The 19,384-nt window shown below is 37.9% G+C and overlaps 1 protein-coding gene across 16 annotated transcripts in view; it reads left to right on the top strand.

Annotated features, from left to right (window-relative positions):
* Positions 1-19,384, top strand: part of LOC105469857 (neuregulin 3) — a 1,123,162-nt gene that overhangs the window by 1,079,581 nt on the left and 24,197 nt on the right. For all 16 annotated transcript variants that reach the window (XM_071069819.1, XM_071069824.1, XM_071069820.1 and 13 more), the window contains 2 exons: positions 7,439-7,541; positions 14,956-15,082. In XM_071069819.1, the coding sequence (XP_070925920.1) occupies positions 7,439-7,541; positions 14,956-15,082 (230 nt within the window). The remainder of the gene's footprint in view (positions 1-7,438; positions 7,542-14,955; positions 15,083-19,384) is intronic.

The raw sequence follows: 19,384 nt of genomic DNA on the forward strand, positions 1-19,384 counted from the left end.
TGACCAAAATTAAAGTCAAATCCAAAATTACCAGACTCTCAGCCCCTTGATTTATGCTGGTTCTTGCATAATACCCTATGAATCAAATGCACTGATAATATACCATCATTGTAGCTACACCTGGGTCTATAAATTCACTTGTAGTCTTTGAGTTTTAATATCACTCTTGATTTAAACTCAGAATTGCTTTTTTATTTTTGCATGTCCCCAGGCTACATTCGACTAGCTTCAAGTAAAAAACAAAACAAAACAAAAAACATACTGCATATATGTTATGTGGAAATCATTCATTTTTGTAGGTACAGTCTTATATTTTTGTTTGTTTCATTGGATATTAGTCTCCATAATTTTCATAATTCATTTTATTTACAGAAGCAGGGTAGATAGATTATTATATGCAAGTCATGCTTATTCTATTTCAGTCATGAACTGACAATTAAGTAAAATGGAATTCTTTAGAGTTGGCACAACTATTTATTTGCTTCCAAGTTCAATTGGAAAATTTAATGAAGTTGCAAATGTGGGGGTGGAAAGGATGACATTTTTTAAGATGACGATATGCCTAAACAGGTCTTAACAATACATTTTTTATCCCTTTCATTTGAATCTTTCCACCTTTAAAATGTCAGCCCAAGCCTGCAGGGGCACATGATTTCCCCTCTCCACTTACCAAGAAATGTAGATAATGTGACTTTTTTAGGTTTACTTTCTGTTTTCTATTATGCCAGCCCAAATAAATGCATTAAAAACAAAAATAAACCCTAAGAAGAGATAAAATGTTTGAAAACATTGGTTCCCAACATAATTCCACAGGAAAAAGTACTAGAAAACATGCAATCATATCTTAAGAGAGGATATAGTGCATGGTCTCAGAAAATAGAAGAAATAAAGGAAAATAGGTCCTATAATGTGGGCTCTGTACATGTAGGTTTTGATACAGATTTGTTTCATCAGGGTTCCATTTGCTTATTAATGATAAAGTACTGCAAGTACCTTTACTGATAAGAGAAACAACACAAGTCCCCAAGGACTAATTTCAGCTGGCCCTGGAAGCTTCTGCAGCATTTCGGGAGCACCCCAGAAAGTCACAGTATGAAGAATTTTGTGTACCTGAACCACCCCTCAGCTTGCTTTTCTGTCTTTGAATTGCCATCAGCACCAAGTGAAGCTAGTCTAGAATATAAAACCAGGCATCATACCAGTGTCAGCATAGAGTATGTTGGTTGGAACAGCACACAAATCCAACACAGAGATAAACAATCAGAATACTTACATATCAGTTGATCATGCTGCTCATGCTCTGAGGCCAGGGGACAAGTGCTTTCACCATTTTCCTTATGGCACTCTGTGCTGTGAAAAGGACTTTGTGAGTGCAGAATCACAGTGAAGAGGCCAAGGTTGGATGAAAAAGCCCCTGTTTTAGCCTATAACAGAATACCACAAAATGGGTAATTTATTTTTAAAAAGAAATTTATTTGGTTCATGTTTCTAGAGGCTGGGAAGCCCAAAAGCATAGCACCAGCATCTGATGAGGGCAGTTCTATGGCAGAAGGGGGAAGGCAAGCGAGCTCAGGAGACAGAGAGAGGAAATTGAGCTGAATTCATCCTCTTATCAGGAGCCCACTCTTGTGATAACTAACCCACTCCTGTGATAACTAGTCTACTCTCATGATAACAGCATTAATCCCTTCCTGAGTGGAGTCTTCATTGCCTAATGACCTCATAAAGGCCCCACTTCTTGGTACTGTTACAATGACTATTAAATTTCCAACACAGGAACTTTGAGGAACATATTCAAACCATAGCAGCTCTAAATGGAGAAGCTGGGTGTAGAGTTTAGCAGCGGGTGGGGTCAGGAGCAGATGGTCAACTCAGGAAAGGAGGATGTGTTTAAGCCTAGGAGGACTTGATATGAACACAGACAGATTCTAAGCCTTAAGAACACTCTGGGCTGAGAATTGATGTAACATGAACAATTCTGTAAAGACAGAAATATGCATTTGTTAATTCAAGTAACAAGTCTGAGGTGTCAGTGATGTGAGAAGTGCTGCACTAGGTGCTGAGGAGACAGTGATGAGCCAAATGAATAAATTAATGAAGAATATGGTCCCCTGAACCAGTGGAACTTACAGTGCAAGGCTTTTTGATAGTGCAAGCCTTTTTGAACTAGTGACATTTAATTTGAGATTAAAAAAAAAAAAAAGAGTGGGCATTTAAAAGACAAGCAGAAGGCCTGGAGCATTGGCTCACACCTGTAATCCCAGCACTTTGGGAGGCCAAGGCAGGCAGATCACAAGGTCAGGAGATCGAGACCAGCCTGGCCAAGATGGTGAGACCCCGTCTCTACTAAAAATACAAAAATTAGCTGGGCATGGTGGTGCGCACCTGTAGGTACTTGGGAGGCTGAGGCAGGAAAATCACTTGAACCCAAGGCAGGGATGTTGCAGTGAGCAGAGACCATACCACTGCACTCCAGCCTGGTGACAGAGCAGGACTCTGTCTCAAAAACAAACAAATAAACAAAAAAAGCCAACGGAAGAATAAAGCAAACGGCATGTTTCAAGACTCTAAGGACTAAAATGGTAGACATAACAGAAAAAAAGGAGAGTGGTTGATATGGGTGAGCAGTGTCTATCAGGCAGGTCTTTCAGACCACACTAAGAGTTTTAGGTATTATAAGTCAAATAGGAACCCAATAACACACTAAAAATAGAAGACACACACATATTCATTCATATACATGTGTATATATGATTTAATTTGTATATTAAAAGGTTTATATAGCCTGCTACATGGAGAATGGTTTATGGGAGTATAATCATAAAAGAAGACTAAAAGATAAAAAGCTATGTATTATTTCATATTCTGCATATTCTACATATTCTTTGTGTATTCTTTTGTACCCTAGGATTAATATTTTTGCAGCTGTAGTTGACATAAGATAAACCACCTGTTTATAATGTATCACTAGATACATTTTTGACATAAGTATTCACCAGTGAAACAACCACTGTAATTGAGACAAGTAATATGTCTATAACACCCAAAAATTTCCCCACATTAATTTGTAATCTCCCCTATCAATCCCTACTCCTGACCCCAGGTATCTACATACATGTTTTATGTTATTATAGTTTCCATTGTCTAAAATTTTGAATAAGTGGAATTATACAACATGTACCCTGTTTGTTGTCTGATTTATTGCACTCAGCATATTTATTCTGATATTCTCTCATATTGTAGTTTATATCAATAGTTCATTTCTTTTTACTGCTGAGTACTATTTCATTATATAGAAATATAATAATTTGATTATCCCTTTACCTGTTGATGGATCCTTGGGTTATTTCCAGTTTGGGGGCTATTAAAAATAAAGTTTCTATGAACATTTGGGTACCTAATGAAATTGAACTCCCAATTGTTGTGGGTAATGGAATGGCTAGATCATAAGGTAGGTATATTTTTAACTTTCTGTGAAGCTATCATTGGAAATGGCCATATAATTTTACCTTTCCATCAGAAGTACATGAGAGTTCTAGTTGCTCACATCCTTTTCACATTTGGTATGGTGAATCTTCAATTTCACCTATTCTAGTGGGGGTGCCATATATCTCATTATAATTTAAATTGCAATTTCATAATAATGAACAATGTTGGGTATCTTTTTAGGTACTTATTTGTCATCCAGATATCTTTGGGGAAGTGTCTGTTCAACCTCGTTTTGCTCATATTTAAATTGGTTTGCTTATCTTATTATTGAGAAGTCATTCTTACAAATTAAAGATACAAGTCCATTATTGAATATATATTTTGCAATTTTTCAGACTATATCTTGCCTTTTGATTTTCATAATGGTGTCTGTGAAGAGCAAATGTTAATGTTGATTGATAAAGTCCATTTTGATTTTAAAATATTTTTTAGTTTGTAGCTTTCATATTTTAGTTAAGAAATCTTTGCCAAATCCATGGCACTAAGATTTTTTTGTATGTTTTCTTCTAATTTTGTAGTTTAAAATTTACATTTACATCTATCATCCTTTTTGAGTGTATATATGTATAGAGTATGAGATTGGGATCCAGGTTCATTTTTGTGGATATGGCTATGTATACTATTGATGCAATGTCATTTTTGGAAAATATTCTTTCACCAATGAATTATGTTGGCATCTTTGTCAAAACCAATTGGCCACATGAGTGTCGAATATTATATTTCCGAACTGTTTTATCTGTTGCAATTATTTGTTTGTCTGTAATTAGGCCAATACCATACTGCTTTGATTACTATAAATTTTATAAGAAATCTTAGAATAAAGTCATGTGATTCCACAACTTTGTTCTCTTGGCTACAGGAACATTGTTCTGGCTACTGTAGCTCTTTTGTATTTCCATAAAACATTTAGAATTGGCTTGTCAATTTCTATGACAAGAACAACAAAAACAAAAATGCTTCCTGAGATCTTAATAGCATTGCAATCAATCTGTCTATCATCTTGGGGAGAATTGACATCTTAATAATATCAAGCCTTCTAATCCATAAACATGTTATATCTATTTATTTAGATCTTCTTTTAAGCTTTTCAGTGTACAAGACTTGTGTGCCTTTTGTTAAATTGAGCTCTATGTATTTTATATGCTTTGATGCTATTGTAAATGACATTTTTGTTTCAAATTATCTTTGTTGTCATAAAATGATGTGCATTTATTTTTGTATCTCTCTCCTATAACCTTGTATCCTGAAATTTTCCTAAGCTTACTTGATAGTTATACTGGCTCTTTTGTAGATTCCATCAGTTCTTCTGTATAAATTGTCATGTCGTTTGCAAACAAAGACAACTTTTCTTCTACTTCCCCCAGCCGAATGATTTTTATTCCTATTTTTTCTTGTTACATTAACTAAACCTCTGGCACAGTGTTGACCGGAAGGTATGAGAGTGGATATTCTTGCTTTATTCCTGATCTTAGGGAAAAAACATTCAGTCTTTCACAGTTAGATATAGGTTTTTTTTATAGCTACTCTTTATTAGGTTGAGGAAGTGCCTTCTATTTCTAGGTTTTGAGAGTTTTAATCAAGAATGAATATTAAGTTTTGCTACGTTTTTGCCTCTAATCTAGTTGTTAGATTATCTGCTTAGATGTAAAAATGGTGAATCATATTGATTAATTTTAAAATATTAAACCAACCTTGCATTTTTGTGTATAAACCTTACTTATGATGCACTATACTTTTTATATATGGTTATATTTTATTTCCTAAAATTTATTAAGACTTTTTGCATCTGTGGCAATGAGGGAAATTTATCTGTAATTTTTTGTTAGGTCTTTGTCTTTTTTGGAATCATGATAATACTGGCATCATAAAATGAATTTGAATCTATTGTTTTTCTATAATTTTCAGTGATGAGAAGCCTCTGATAGGAAAAAATGAACACCAAAGGAATTATTATTTTCTTTAAAAAATAGTGCTTGCTATAATTGAATAATGTTCTAATTTTAGTATGCATGAGAAATACCTGAAAATTTTACTTAAATAGAGATCCTGGCTGGGTATGCTGGCTCACGCCTCTAATCCCAGCACTTTGGGAGGCCAAGGCAGGCAGATCAACTGAGGTCAGGACTTCGAGACCAGTCTGGCCAACATAGTGAAACCCCATCTCTACTAAAAATACAAAAATTAGCTGAGCATGGCGGCACATGCCTATAGTCCTAGCTACCTGGGAGGCTGAAGCAGGAGGATCACTTGAACCCAGGAGGAAGAGGTTGCAGTAAGCTGGGATCACGCCACTGCACTCCAGCCTGGATGACAGAGCAAGACTCTACGTAAAAAAAAAAAAAAAAAAAAAAAAAAAAAAAAAAAAAAAAAAAAAAAAAATCCTGATTTAGAAAGAAGGAAACCATAATTGGTATTAACAAAGAAAAACATATCTCCCCAGGTGATTTTTATGTAGATGATTCATGTTCTGAGAACTCTTAGTCTACTCAAAAGTTCTCAAAGTATGTTTCTCTGACCAGTAGCATCAGAATCACCTGGGAACTTTTAAAAAATGCCAATATTCTGTACTCACTCCAGATCTACTAAATTAGTAACTCTGGGGAAAGAAGTAGGTGCAATCTGTTTTTTAATAGGCTCCAAGGTGACTCCAATGCATTACAATTTGAGAACTATTGTTCTATGTTAATGACACAGCGAGAGAATGTATATGGATGCAATTAATTTTTTATATTTTTAGAATATATGTGTGTTAAAAAGTGGGAAATGTCCTCTAAATTGGCTTTTTCTTTCTTATGACCTGTGTAGAAGGTCTGAGAGTGAGAGAGGGAAAGGTGTGCCAGGTGTGTGAGTAGTGTCGAGATGATATGGATGATCATTAGGAAAACAGGAAGGCAGGCTGATGAGATTGTTAGTGACTATTAGATGACTATTTAAGCTCTGTGATGCTGTTCTTTATTGGTGTCCATTTGCCCAGTGGTACAGTTTTCTTCCCCAATTCTGAGCTGCCCATAGTAGAGGTATGGAGAAGGCAGTTTCTTGGATTTATGTATATTTATTTTGCCAAATCGGTGAAAGGAAGATGAAAGGGATAAAGTAAATAAGAGTATTTGCAAGAGAGTAAATGACTGTAGTCATGGACCATGGTCATTGTCCTGTGTCAACAGAAAGATGAAGACAAGAGGAGGATAATTAACAGAGAAAGTACTGGGATCTATGGATACAAAGTCTTGATGAGATGGAAGAATTGTTTAGGTAGATACAGGTTAGGAAAGGACCTAGGAGTATAAATGGTAGTGGCTACAGAGTGAAATGTTTGTTTCTGAATTATTGTCTTTTTTGTGATAAGCTACAAGGTATGACCTTGGTAATAGAGACTGAATTCTGTGCCAAATCATGGTATTGAGAAGGACAGAGACTGGGTGAATAAAATACTTACATGCCTATTGATTTTTTCTTCATGAATGCTGTCAATCATAGTGATAGTAGGATGAATGGGAGGCTGACAGTCAAGGACTAAATCAGAATCAGAAAACACAGGGGCATCCGCACCACGGAAGGTAAATTGGAAGGCATCAGTGGCACAGGAAAGCTCAGAAGCACCTGAGTTTGTTTCTCTAGCGGATTAATTTGGACCCTACCACAATTTCACAAACTTAGGTAACCAGTAAATCCTAGTCATAGAATGTCTGTGGATAATAAATTTGTAATCGCAGTATATGAGTATGAGTTCTGATGTAGCCATACAGATAAAAAAAATAGCACCCAGTTATCCTATAGAACTTTGCAAATAAATTGAATCATAATAATTTCCTCGTTTTATTCCCTGTTTATGACAGAAACAAAAAAGTTGGCTTTGACAGATTCCTACCAGCTCAGAAGTACATGGATGAAGATTGTTGCTGATGTGCCCTGCTGGCATCCATTCTAATTTTGTTTTTCAAATTCACAGAGAGTGAAGAAGTTTATCAAAGGCAGGTGCTGTCAATTTCATGTATCATCTTTGGAATTGTCATCGTGGGCATGTTCTGTGCAGCATTCTACTTCAAAAGCAAGTAAGACCATTTCTCTCAAGTATTTAAAGTTTACTTTTCGAGAAAGCACTTTCTGTTACTTTAAGTTCTCGGTCTGTGCGCCACACAGAGGGAACCTGTGGAAATGGGTCTAGCAACAATCTGCAAGTGCCTTAGGACCTTTTTGTAAATTGCGGTGAGTGTGTACAGGCATGTGCCTGCGTGTATGTGATGTGTGTGTGCACACATGTGTGCGCGGTTTATCTTTGATGCACATACTGATCATTCCTCTCAGTGATCACGAACATTCTATGTTCTTTGCACTGATTAACCACTTGCCGGTATTAAAGGCTTGGTGTCTGCCTGTCACTAAGGGCTAACTCTTCTGAAGAGAGGGGTCACTGCTATGAACCTACACATTATCAACCATTATCTATCTATTTATGAAAAAACAATTCAATTTTTCAATTTTTCATACAGATTTTAGGCAAATATGGAACATAAATACTAAAAAATATACTTCAGTTTACCAATTGATATGCATATGTTGAATATGCCCTAAAGTTATCTTGCTGAGAAATTAGACCTTCTTCAGATGAAGGTGTTTATGTTTACTAGAAATAGATATAGGCCAGGTGTGGTGGCTCAGCCTGTAATCCCAGCACGTTGAGAGGCCGAGGCAGGTGCATCACCTGAGGTCAGGAGTTCGAGACCAGCCTGACCAATATGGTGAAACCGCATCTCTACGAAAAATACAAAAATTAGTCGGCCATGGTGGTGTGCGACTGTACTCCCAGCTTCTCGGGAGGCTGAGTCGGGAGAATTGCCTGAACCTAGGCGGTGGAATTTGCAGTGAGCCCAGATCACGCTGCTGCACTCCAGCCTGGGGGACAGAGGGAGACTCCATCTCAAAAGAAAAAAAAAAGAAAGTAGATATAAACATATCTCTGTGTGCGTGTGTGTGTGTGTGTGTGTATGTGTGTGTGCGTGTGTGTATTTTCCCAAATGAACTCTGGTAGAGGTAGTTTATTTATTAAAAGGATATAATCTGCACTTAAAATAAGAAATGCGGATAAAAACATTAGCCCCACGGTTTCTTGAGCCTTAAGAATTTGGCAGATTTTATTTCTATAGCTTGTCTGAAATTCAAGCCAATGTGTAATTGTTTTTCTGAGTGGACCTATAAGTTTTTACCCATTCGCTCTTCTAATACGGGATTAATTTCCAGGTATAGTTTGTGATACCTGTCTGCATGTTTTCTGTGTTGATTCTCAAAGAGAACTGATTATGATTTTTTAACATAACATAAACTCAAGCATCAATTCAGAATTAGGAACCATTATTTTTCTCATAAACTATTTCAGAATGTTTTTAGATATTTAGAACTGTTGCCAAAATAGTACAAGAGTTTCCATATACTTAAACCAAAGTTCCTCTATTATTAATGGCTTACATTTGCATGGTACCTTTGTCAGAATTAATGGAACAATATTGATATTGTATTACTAACTAAAGTCTGTATTTTCAGATTTCCTTAGTATTTACCTAAGGTCCTTTTGTTAATGCCAGGGCCCCATCCTTACCATATGATATGAGCTGTTAATTCTCCTAGGCAACTCTTGGATGTGACAGTTGTAACTATCAATTTCTGAGCACTTACTCTTTGCCAGGCACACTGGGCTTTTAATGTATTAACTTCCAAACACCACAGCAGTCAGAGTTGTGCATTATTACTGCATTTTTCAAATAATGCCAGAATCTATTTTAAAATATTTATTTTTCAAAGTCATAAAGAAGAAAATTACAGATAGGTTCTTTAATCTTAGCAGTTCTAGGTTAAATCACATGCTCTAAGCCTCTATACCATATTGTTTCACATAGTCCTTTTGCTAGATGGTGGAGCTGCGCAGAGTGGGTTAGGAGTTACCCTCTTTTGTACAGCCCATAGCACTTTATGTTCTGTAAGGTTGCCATCGGGCATAACGGTCAGGGTTGTACACTAGTGAGTCATACTTGGATTCAAATCTTCAAGCTGTCATTGTTATATTTGATTAGGCAAATTATATTGTGTCTCTTAGCGTTGGTTCCCTTTGTGGTAAAATATGAACAAATATAATATCTACCTTTTAGAATTTTGTTAAGGATTAAATGCAACCATGGTCGGGTGCAATGGCTCATGCCTGTAATCCCAGCACTTTGGGAGGATGAGGCGGGAGGATCACTTGAGGTCGGGAGTTTGAGACCAGCCTGGCCAACATGGTGAAATTCCATGTCTGCTAAAATACAAAAATTAGCCAGGCATGGTGGCAGACACCTGTAATCCCAGCTACTCAGGAGACTGAGGCACGAGAATGACTTGAACCTGGGAGGTAGAGGTTTCAGTGAGCCACAATTGCACCACTGCACTCCAACCTGGGCAACAGAGTAGATTCAGTATCCAAAAAAAAAATACAATCACAATGTAAAGGGCATAACAAAGTGTTTAAAAGAGTAACTATCCAATAGAGCCTTGCTGTTGTTAACACCCATGGTTTTCCACACCAGGACTTGGTGGCTGGGTAGCTATAAAGTTAGCAGCCTCCCCTGGAGCACAAGAGTGGTAACCACACTCAGCAGGGTGGTAATTAGAAGGGTCTCCCTGCTAGAACTTTGTACAAAAAAGAAATTCCATACTTAACAATAACCAAATTATAATGAAGAAGCAGTTAATCACTTATTTTTACAGTATAATGTGTAGTTGTACCACATTTAAATGAAAGACAGGCCATGGTAATTATGAGAGCAAACAGCTGGATTACCAGGGGACTTCCATCTTTGGGGCTGTCAGTGTCTCACTCTGGGCTGCAAGTGGGCTTGGAGATCAACATCTCCTCCTGGGGCTCAGTGAGGGGTCAAAGTGTTTAATGAAAACAGTGTTCAACATCAGATTCATTAGGGTAGGCTCAGAGGACTGCACCGAAGCTGGAGAACCAAGCGGGGCATTGTTGTCTTTCTGTCTACCAGCCTGGGACACAGTTTTATTTAAAAAATGAATCAATTAATAACTAAAGGTAAAAATAATAAAGTGATATAAATGGAAGTATTTTCCAGCTGGAATTGGATGAGCTATATGTTCTTCATTAGAGACCTAGGGTGCATTTCTTCTTCTAGTACCATTTTCAGGCTTGGTCTCCCTTTAATTTTCTTTGCTTGAGAGAAATGCCACAACCTTACCAAGCACCTAATTTATATTGCTAAAAGCAATATCAATTTTCATAAAACCCTGGCACAAGTGTGTGTGTGTGTGTGTGTGTGTGTGTGTGTGTGTGTGTGTGTGTGAATTCGTGGATTTCTAATTCCTTTCCCAGAACCTTGGGGAGAACAGAATATCCAGATTCTACCTTGACCTTCCCTTACTTTAACTTATAAAGGAAAGTAGTTTATATGTATATACTTTTTTTACTTTAGCTTAGAAGCCCCAAGTCTTCCAGGATTCTAAGGCCTCTCTATCGTCGATATTCAAATAAATTCACCTGAACCTCCATTCGATATACTGGGATGTACAGTTTCTGCCCAGAGGGAGTTGAGACTTACCCCAAAGCTCTCTTGATCATTTATCTTCTACTTCAGATAATCACTTAGATGTTTCATTTATGATTCTTTTTCCATTCCCTTGTCACCTTTGGCATGGCATGACTTCATCAGAAGGAATATCACAGCAAATTGTATATCTGAGGAAAGGTGGAAGGTAGGTGACATGATGAGGAATAAATAAGAAACATATTGAATTTAGAGGATTTTTTGATGGAGTTAACTGAACCCCTAGTAACTCTAAAAAACAGTGAAAGAAATTCTCTTCACTCCCAATAAGCTCATATATTCCTATACATAGTTAATGGAACTATTAATTGAGCCTTTCAGGTCTGGCCAATGTGGCTCACGTAACGACTATAAATTATTCAAGGTTTTCTCTTTACTTTCAACTTACATAGTTAAGAATGATGGGGATGAGTATTAGAGTTCTTAGTAGAGCTTGGAAATACAAAACATGATTCAACTCTAAAACTACAATGAAATAGGAGTGGAGATGTTTCAGGAGGCAGAATCTGAGAGAGGTAATAACACAAATAGGAAAAAAGAGGAGGATAAAGAAGAAATTGGTGTTATCAGTAAAATGTAGACATGGTTACAACCTGCCCCTGACTATAGGTCATCAACCCCCTGAAATAAGAGATTTTAGATCCCAAGAAAAGCCTCTTAACAGCAGACACTCTGATGCAGTGCTACGATCTTCTTCAGATATGGAGGATTTAGTTCCCAGGTTTGCCAGCAAACACCCATGAAGAGTCACCTTTTTCAATCTCATGTTCCATTCTGGGATTGTTTATCTCCAATGATGCATCAATATGAGGCTCTGAAGACCTAGATCTTTTCCCTAATTTCAGGGGCAAGACCATGCCAGCTTCAGAGCTCCCTGTGGGGTTTGCTGAGGTTTTCTCTGAGACTACATCACATTCCAACTTCTTCCCAGCCCAATTCTGCTTCCATTTCTTCCCTTTGCTTCCACAGGTGTTGATACCCAGAGCTCTCCCTAACAAAAGTCCTCTATGCTGTCTTTATCCCGGGGTCTGCCTTCCCAGGAGCCCAATCTGCAACAAGACAAATAACGCCTAACAATGGATTCACGGTGTCTACTATTCTGCAACTTACATCTTATTTCTTTTTAATGCATTGCACCAAAGAAACTTGAAACTCAATGGACTGTAAAGTTTCCACACTGACACTCTTGGGCTGGTAGTATTCCCGTGTACAATGCATGCATCTAGTCTTCCCCAGAGCAATGCCTCTCATGAGAGAGCTAATGGTATTGCAATCAGCTGCTGATTGTTTACTCTGTTCCCATTTGCTGGGGGAAGGAGGAAGGAGCAAAAAAGCATGTGCTTGTGAGACAGGAGGGATGGTAGATAGGCAGAGGCAGGTTCAGAATGGAAGGACCACTTATCTTGGAATATTACTGAGTCAGGACTTGAGTGAAAAAAGACTAAAGGTAGGCAAATTATAAAAGGATTTAGGAAACGCAGTCTGATGTTGGATATTGTATAAAGAAAATTCCTTTACAAGTTTATACTTCCAGGGCTCTGAATTAGATTATTGAAAAAGTCATTAAGTGTTTCTGATTTTATCCCATTAGAGTAATGGAATCCTTGCTCTGCGATGTGCACTCTTACTTTTTCAGGATGATTTACCCGACTAGAACCTCCTGATTTCCCCTTTTTGTGTGTGTGAATGAATCCCTGATAAAATCTTGTGGCTGTAACATGCTCCTTAAAATGCCAATATGATAGACTTATTTTTAACAATAAGCCATAGATTAGCTGTTAGGAAGCAAATAGATTATTACAACAGGATTAAAGCAACTAAGAGTGCTAGAGATAAAAGTCTCCCAAATAATTGGAAAGATAAAAAGAAATATCTTTAAAAACAGAGCTACATCACATTGATATTATAAATTCAAAATGGGTAATGAAGCTCAAAGCCTCCAAAGCTTGTAGCAAGTGCTGGTGAATTGCTTGGGAAGACACAACTAGTGTAATCTTTTATCTTTGGGTCAGTGTTCTGATTCTTCTGCAGCTTCTGCCCACAAGACTGAGCTTGCTTGATGATATGGGGAAAGAGATGAACACTTTGTTTGTGCCCCTACATGCAGCCACCACAGTGTCCGTGGAAGATAAGCTTTTATGAACTTAATTTAAACAGGACGAAACGGAGGCTCAACAAGTGTAGGAAATTATTAGCGTAGCAAAACTAGTGGGTGGCAGAGTGGGATTCAAATCCCGGTCCCTATGATACAAGAAACCATGCTGTATAGTGTGCTACCTGACTGGAGAAGTTCATTGCCAAGACTGGCCATATACTCCACTGATGGCTGTATCTTTGTCAGAGACCTTGGAGGACAGGCAAAATTCAACGGCATGATTCTATTGGGAAAGTTGTCAGAATCAAAATGGAGTCATTTGTGTTAATAACCCTGAAAAATAGAGCCGGAGAAGGCCATGAAGGGAGCGGTCCAATGGGCAAATGCCTGATTACAAGAACTATCACAAAAGACTCTGCAAAAACCACAGCTTTGCATGAAGACATTTGCAGCCTTAGACACACATGAAAATACTTCTGCAAGGACATCTGCCCAGCAACTGCCTGTCCACCCTTGGACTGGCACCATCCTTTCTATTGATCCTTGTAGCCAGAGATAATTATCTCAAATCACTTGTGTACCTCATGTTTCCTGTCTTCCTAGTAATAAAAGCTAGTTTCCTGTATCGTGTGTATTCCCATTGCAACACTTATTTCCACATAAATGTTTTCTTTTACAGAGTCTCCATGTTTGTTTTTTAGGTCAACACTGCAAAGAGGTACACGTGTGTGTGCGTGTGTGTGTGTGTGTGTGGTGTGTTTAATGGGTACCAAGTCTATGCTGATAGATGATTTCTGGGAAGCTTCTGGGACAGAACTGCTGCTAAGGCAGTGGTTTGTCCCATCCTTCTGGTATAGGCACTGAGTGACCCAGACAACAGTCATTCCACATGTGCACACAGGAGCACTTTACTTGAAGTCGAGAACCCTCGAGCAGTTTCAGCCATTTCACTCAGAAATAGTGGGACCATGAACACATGTCTTGGCAGTTCTGAGTGGTTGTTGAAGAGTGTAAACTATGCAGGCAGGTTGGCTGAACTGAGATCCAATCTCTGCCACTCACTGACTATGTGACTTCAAACAAATGGCTTAACTTCTCTGTGCTTCAGTTCTCATCTACTGAATGAGTATGGCATTATGGCCTCATCCCATAGAATTATCATGAAAAATATGTGAAATGATACATGTAAAGCACTTAAAACCATGTGTGACACATTACTGTATAACTACTAGCTCTTTAAGAGTTAACTATTTTTAATATTTGGGTTCTTGGTAACAATAAATGAGCTATTTCTAAATTGTAAAAGAAAGAAAAATATACACATTATAGTATATAGTCAAGTCGTGCAATTAAGTTAAACATATTTGAATTGTACAAATCTAAATGTAACTCTACAAATACGTCATATGTACCTGTTAAGCCCAAGTCTTAATTGTTTTCCTCTAGTCACTTTCCCATAGTATGTCCAGTTCTTTGCAGCTAAAACTCAGGGTTAGAGACTCCTTGCATCTGTGAGGGCCAGGGCAATGCACTAAATGTTTGTCTGCTTTTGGGGTGCCACTGAATGTGAATTCCTAGAGAATATGGATGATATCAGGCTATCGCTAAACTGGAAGCATTTCTTGGTGGGGTTGGAAATGAGAGAAGGGTTCTCTTTGTTAGGTGAGTTTATTTAACTTTAGCAAATAACAAATATAGACATTGGGAGTGAATGAAGCCCTGAAAGTAGGAGTTGAATAAATTCATGCAAATATTTGTACACATGTTTATTTATGCCCGCAGGAAACAAGCTAAACAAATCCAAGAGCAGCTGAAAGTGCCACAAAATGGTAAAAGCTACAGTCTCAAAGCATCCAGCACAATGGCAAAGTCAGAGAACTTGGTGAAGAGCCATGTCCAGCTACAAAATGTAAGTGACATGTCTACACACCTCCTCCTGCAGCCTACCTCAGTGCTTCCAGTCCAGAGATGTTGGGAATCTGGGATCAGATTTGTATGTATTTTTCAGAGCTTTATAGGGTTTTGCTTAAATCGTCTTACAATTCTGGGCTGGGAGGTATGCACACATGCATGTATGTATGCATCAGATAAAAGACAAGTTAAATTTCAGCTCTTGATTACAATCTGTAATATAAACTAATCTCTGGTAAAAATAAGAGCTTCAGTTGTTTGTCCCGTGAACACTTGTCGAATCCTTAGTTTGTGCCAGAAGATGTGACACCAAGGATACAACGTCCCTTGCCATAAGGGAAGTTCTGTGTAGGAAGAAACACAGAAAACCCCTGAATCAGCAGAAGTGAGTTCTGAGATAGTTGTTGTTGCAGCAGAGGTTGGACAAGAGGAAGCCAGTGGGAGGTGGATGGGGGTAGACTTAGGGGCTGCCTCACAACAGAGTCAGGCTCGGACTTGGTTTGGAAGGACATGAAAAGTTTTATAGAGAGTCAAAGGGCTAAGAGCTAGACACCAGAACATACAGGAAGAATAAAGCCATAGAATCCCAAAAATGCATGTTATGTTCAGAGAACGCTGAGTTAAGGGTGTGAGAAGAATCAAAGATGAGAAGTAGAGTTTCAGAATCAATCCTTCTAATTCCAGGCCTTACAGAGATACCAGAACTTGAAGTTAAATGCGAACTCTTTGCCTCTTACACTTTTTGTAAGGCAGTTTTAATCATTACTGAGCTATATTGCGAAACACTAAATTAAAGACAAGAGAATACTGTGTAATACATAGAGATATATTCTTCTTAGGGTTGCAATTCTTTGACCCCACACAGCATTGCACTTTCAGAATCTGAGGCATAAAACAAAAGAACAAAGGTCACTGCATAAACCTAGCATTTGAGTATAAGAGGCAATCATCCAGGACACATTCACACCCCTCCAAATGCTTAAATCACTGAAAATTTATACATCACTGGTGATTCTAAGAAATCATTACCCAAAAAGTCACTATTATGATATCCATAACAGATGTACTCAAATGGTTTAACACGGAATTCATAAATCAGAATCTCTTCCCAGCCAAGTTTTGTTAAACTTTTATTCATGGCAATGTGCAGGAATTGTTCACTTCAGAAACACAGCGAATGGTTTTACTATGGATTTCTAATGGATATAATCCCACCACTGTAAAACAACCACAGTGATGGAGGGTTTCATTCCTTAGCAACTGGTTATGTCAAAGATAAACAAAGCCAGACACTAGGTAAAGTGATGAGGATAGATTCTAATCAGCACTATATTAGTGGAATAGTGGAATAGTTGAACTGAACTTCAATTTGTACAGAAGTGGCTGGGCATTTTTTTTTTCTTTTTTGAGACGGAGTCTCGCTCTGTCGCCCAGACTGGAGTGCAGTGGAGCGATCTCGGCTCACTGCAAGCTCCGCCTCCCGGATTTGTGCCATTCTCCTGCCTCAGCCTCCCGAGTAGCTGAGCCTACAGGTGCCCGCCACCATGCCTGGCTAATTTTTTTTTGTATTTTTAGTAGAGACGGGGTTTCACCGAGTTAGCCAGGATGGTCTCGATCTCCTGACCTTGTGATCCGCCCGCCTCGGCCTCCCAAAGTGCTGGGATTACAGGTGTGAGCCACTGCGCCCGGCCTTTTTTTTTTTTTTTTTTTTTTTTTGAGAAATAAAGAAGTGAAATTATATTTGTTTGTAGATGACATGATCTTCTGTGTAGAAAATCCAAAGAGTCAACCAAAATACTGCTGGAATTAATAAACACATTTAGTGGATTTGCAGAATACAATATCAGCACCAAAAATTAGTTGAATTTCCATACATTAACAATAAACAATTTTAAAAGAAAATTAAGAAAACACTTCCATTTGCTAGAGAACTTAAAGTAAGAAATGCTTAGGTATAAACGTAAAAAGGTGAGAAGTTTGTACCTTGAAATCTACAAACTTTGATCAAAATGATTAAAAACATATATAAATAGAGATACAACCCATAATGATGGATTGGAAAAAATAATATTGTTAAATGATTATATAACCCAATGTGGTTTAAATTCAACACAACACCCATAAAAATCCCTATCAGTTTTTGTTAAAGAAACAAATTAATATAAATGCATTGTCTCATTTAGTCCTAACAACAACTAATGTATACCCACAAATGTGCAGAAAATAGAAATGAGGTTTGGAGCTTGAGAAAGTTATGTCTGTCAGACAGCTAGTAAGTAACTGAAAGACAAACCAACATCCTTATAACTCAGTGGTTCTCAACAGAAGGCAATTTGCCCACCATCCCTTGACATTTGGCAAAGTCTGAAAACACTGTGTATTACACGCTGGGAGAAGAACGCTACAGGCATCTAGTGGGTAGCGGTCATTGGCGCTAATGAACATCCTTCAATGCACAATAACCTCCCTCAAGAAGATTATCCTTCCCAAAATGTCAAAAGTGGTAACGAAGTTCACAGTCCGTGCTCAAGTTTCAAATGGGACCATTGGGAAATTCTGAACACCAAGTTCCATCACCAAGCTTCCCACTGCAGGCGTTTATTTCCATTACACAGGGGGTGACAGGTTATTCAGGCATATTTCATCCTTAGAAGAGAAAATTTTCTACTTGCTTACCATATCAGACAAATCTGTCTTTGTTTTATCTTGAAGCTCATGTTAACTACTTGAAATTCTTTGCAAATTGCAGTGTTTAACAAATGAATTGTCTGGCTCTGGCATTCCCTTAAGTTCATTAAACATTCATGGAAATGGGTTTCACTTTATAGTCATCTAACAAGATGCAAAACACCTTGTCAAGTGAAGCAACACGATACTCTGGAAACACTTGACTCCGACGCTGCAGAACTGGAGTAGATTACCCTCCCTGAGAAGCATCTAGTCCCTACCATTTTTTTAAAAAGCAAATAAAGCATCTGTGAGTAAAGATGAACTCACCTCCTTTGCTGTGTCTCAAGTAAGAAAGAGCTAAGGATAGAATTATAACCTCTAGAACCTTGAAGGCAAAGGAGTGAAACTTCTCAGCCTGGTTTAGGAATCAGAAAATAAAGTCATCAAAAGAGAAAATCTGTTCTCTCTTGAAATCAAGAGAAAACATTCACAACTGAAAAATGAAAGAAGAAAATTATACACCCTTCACACCTTTTTTTTTTTTTTAATCAGTAACCATTTTAAGAAAGATAGGTTTATGGGGGAGGTAACATTAAATGAGAAAGAACTGGAAGATAATACTTGCATACTAAAGAGGAATAATAAGAATTTAATGCCTAGGCCAGGCACAGTGACTCATGACTGTAATCCCAGCACTTTGGGAGGCCAAAGTGGGTGGATCACCTGAGGTCGGGAGTTCAAGACCACCCTGGCCAACATGGTGAAACCCCATCTCTATTAAAAATACAGAAATTAGCCAGGCGTGGTGGTGGGTGCCTGTAATTCCAGCTACTCGGGAGGTTGAGGCAGGAGAATTGCTTGAACCCGGGAGGCAGAGGTTGCAGTGAGCCAAGACCATGCCACTGCACTCCAGCCTGGGTAACAAGAGTGAGACTCAGTCTCTAGAAAAAAAAAAAAAAAAAAGAGTTTAGTGCCTAACAGTCTCAAAAAAAAAAAGAGTTTAGTGTCTAACAAAGCCTTAAAAATCGGTGAAAAGGCCCTTATTTATCCAGTAATGTTTATTGAACTCTGGTAAAGCCCACACTTCTCTGTGTTGGGTACTGCAGGGATAGCTTTGAATACAAACAGAAATGATTCCTCACCTCAGGATGCTCAAAGGTTAGTGGAGAGAAAAATGTGCAGGCATATAATATCTTTATTATATAGATATATTAAATCAAAGTACCATCAGATAATGGAAAACGACTTCTGAATTTGACTAGAGGAATCTCAAATCTACCTAGAAGAGGTCACATGTGAATTGAGTTGTTGGCCTAAAGGAAAACAAACAAAGAAAACAAAAACTGAGGCAAACTTAATGTAAGTAGAGCATTTATTTTGGCCAGTTTTGAGGGCTGCAACCTGAGAGCATAGACTTAAGGTACCCTAAATACATGCTCCCATCAGAAGCAGTTACAAGTGGGTTTTTATAGGAAATGAAGACGCAGTTCCCAAATTGTTTATCAAGAATTTGCATTAAAATAGCATAAGCTATTCATTGGCTATCCATGGTTCTTTTCATCACAAATTCCAAAAACATGGAAATAAGTGATGAGGCAGTTAGGAACAAAATGTCTTTAAACAATCACCC

The sequence above is a fragment of the Macaca nemestrina genome, chromosome 9 (assembly GCF_043159975.1).
Source record: "Macaca nemestrina isolate mMacNem1 chromosome 9, mMacNem.hap1, whole genome shotgun sequence".
NCBI lineage: Eukaryota > Metazoa > Chordata > Mammalia > Primates > Cercopithecidae > Macaca > Macaca nemestrina.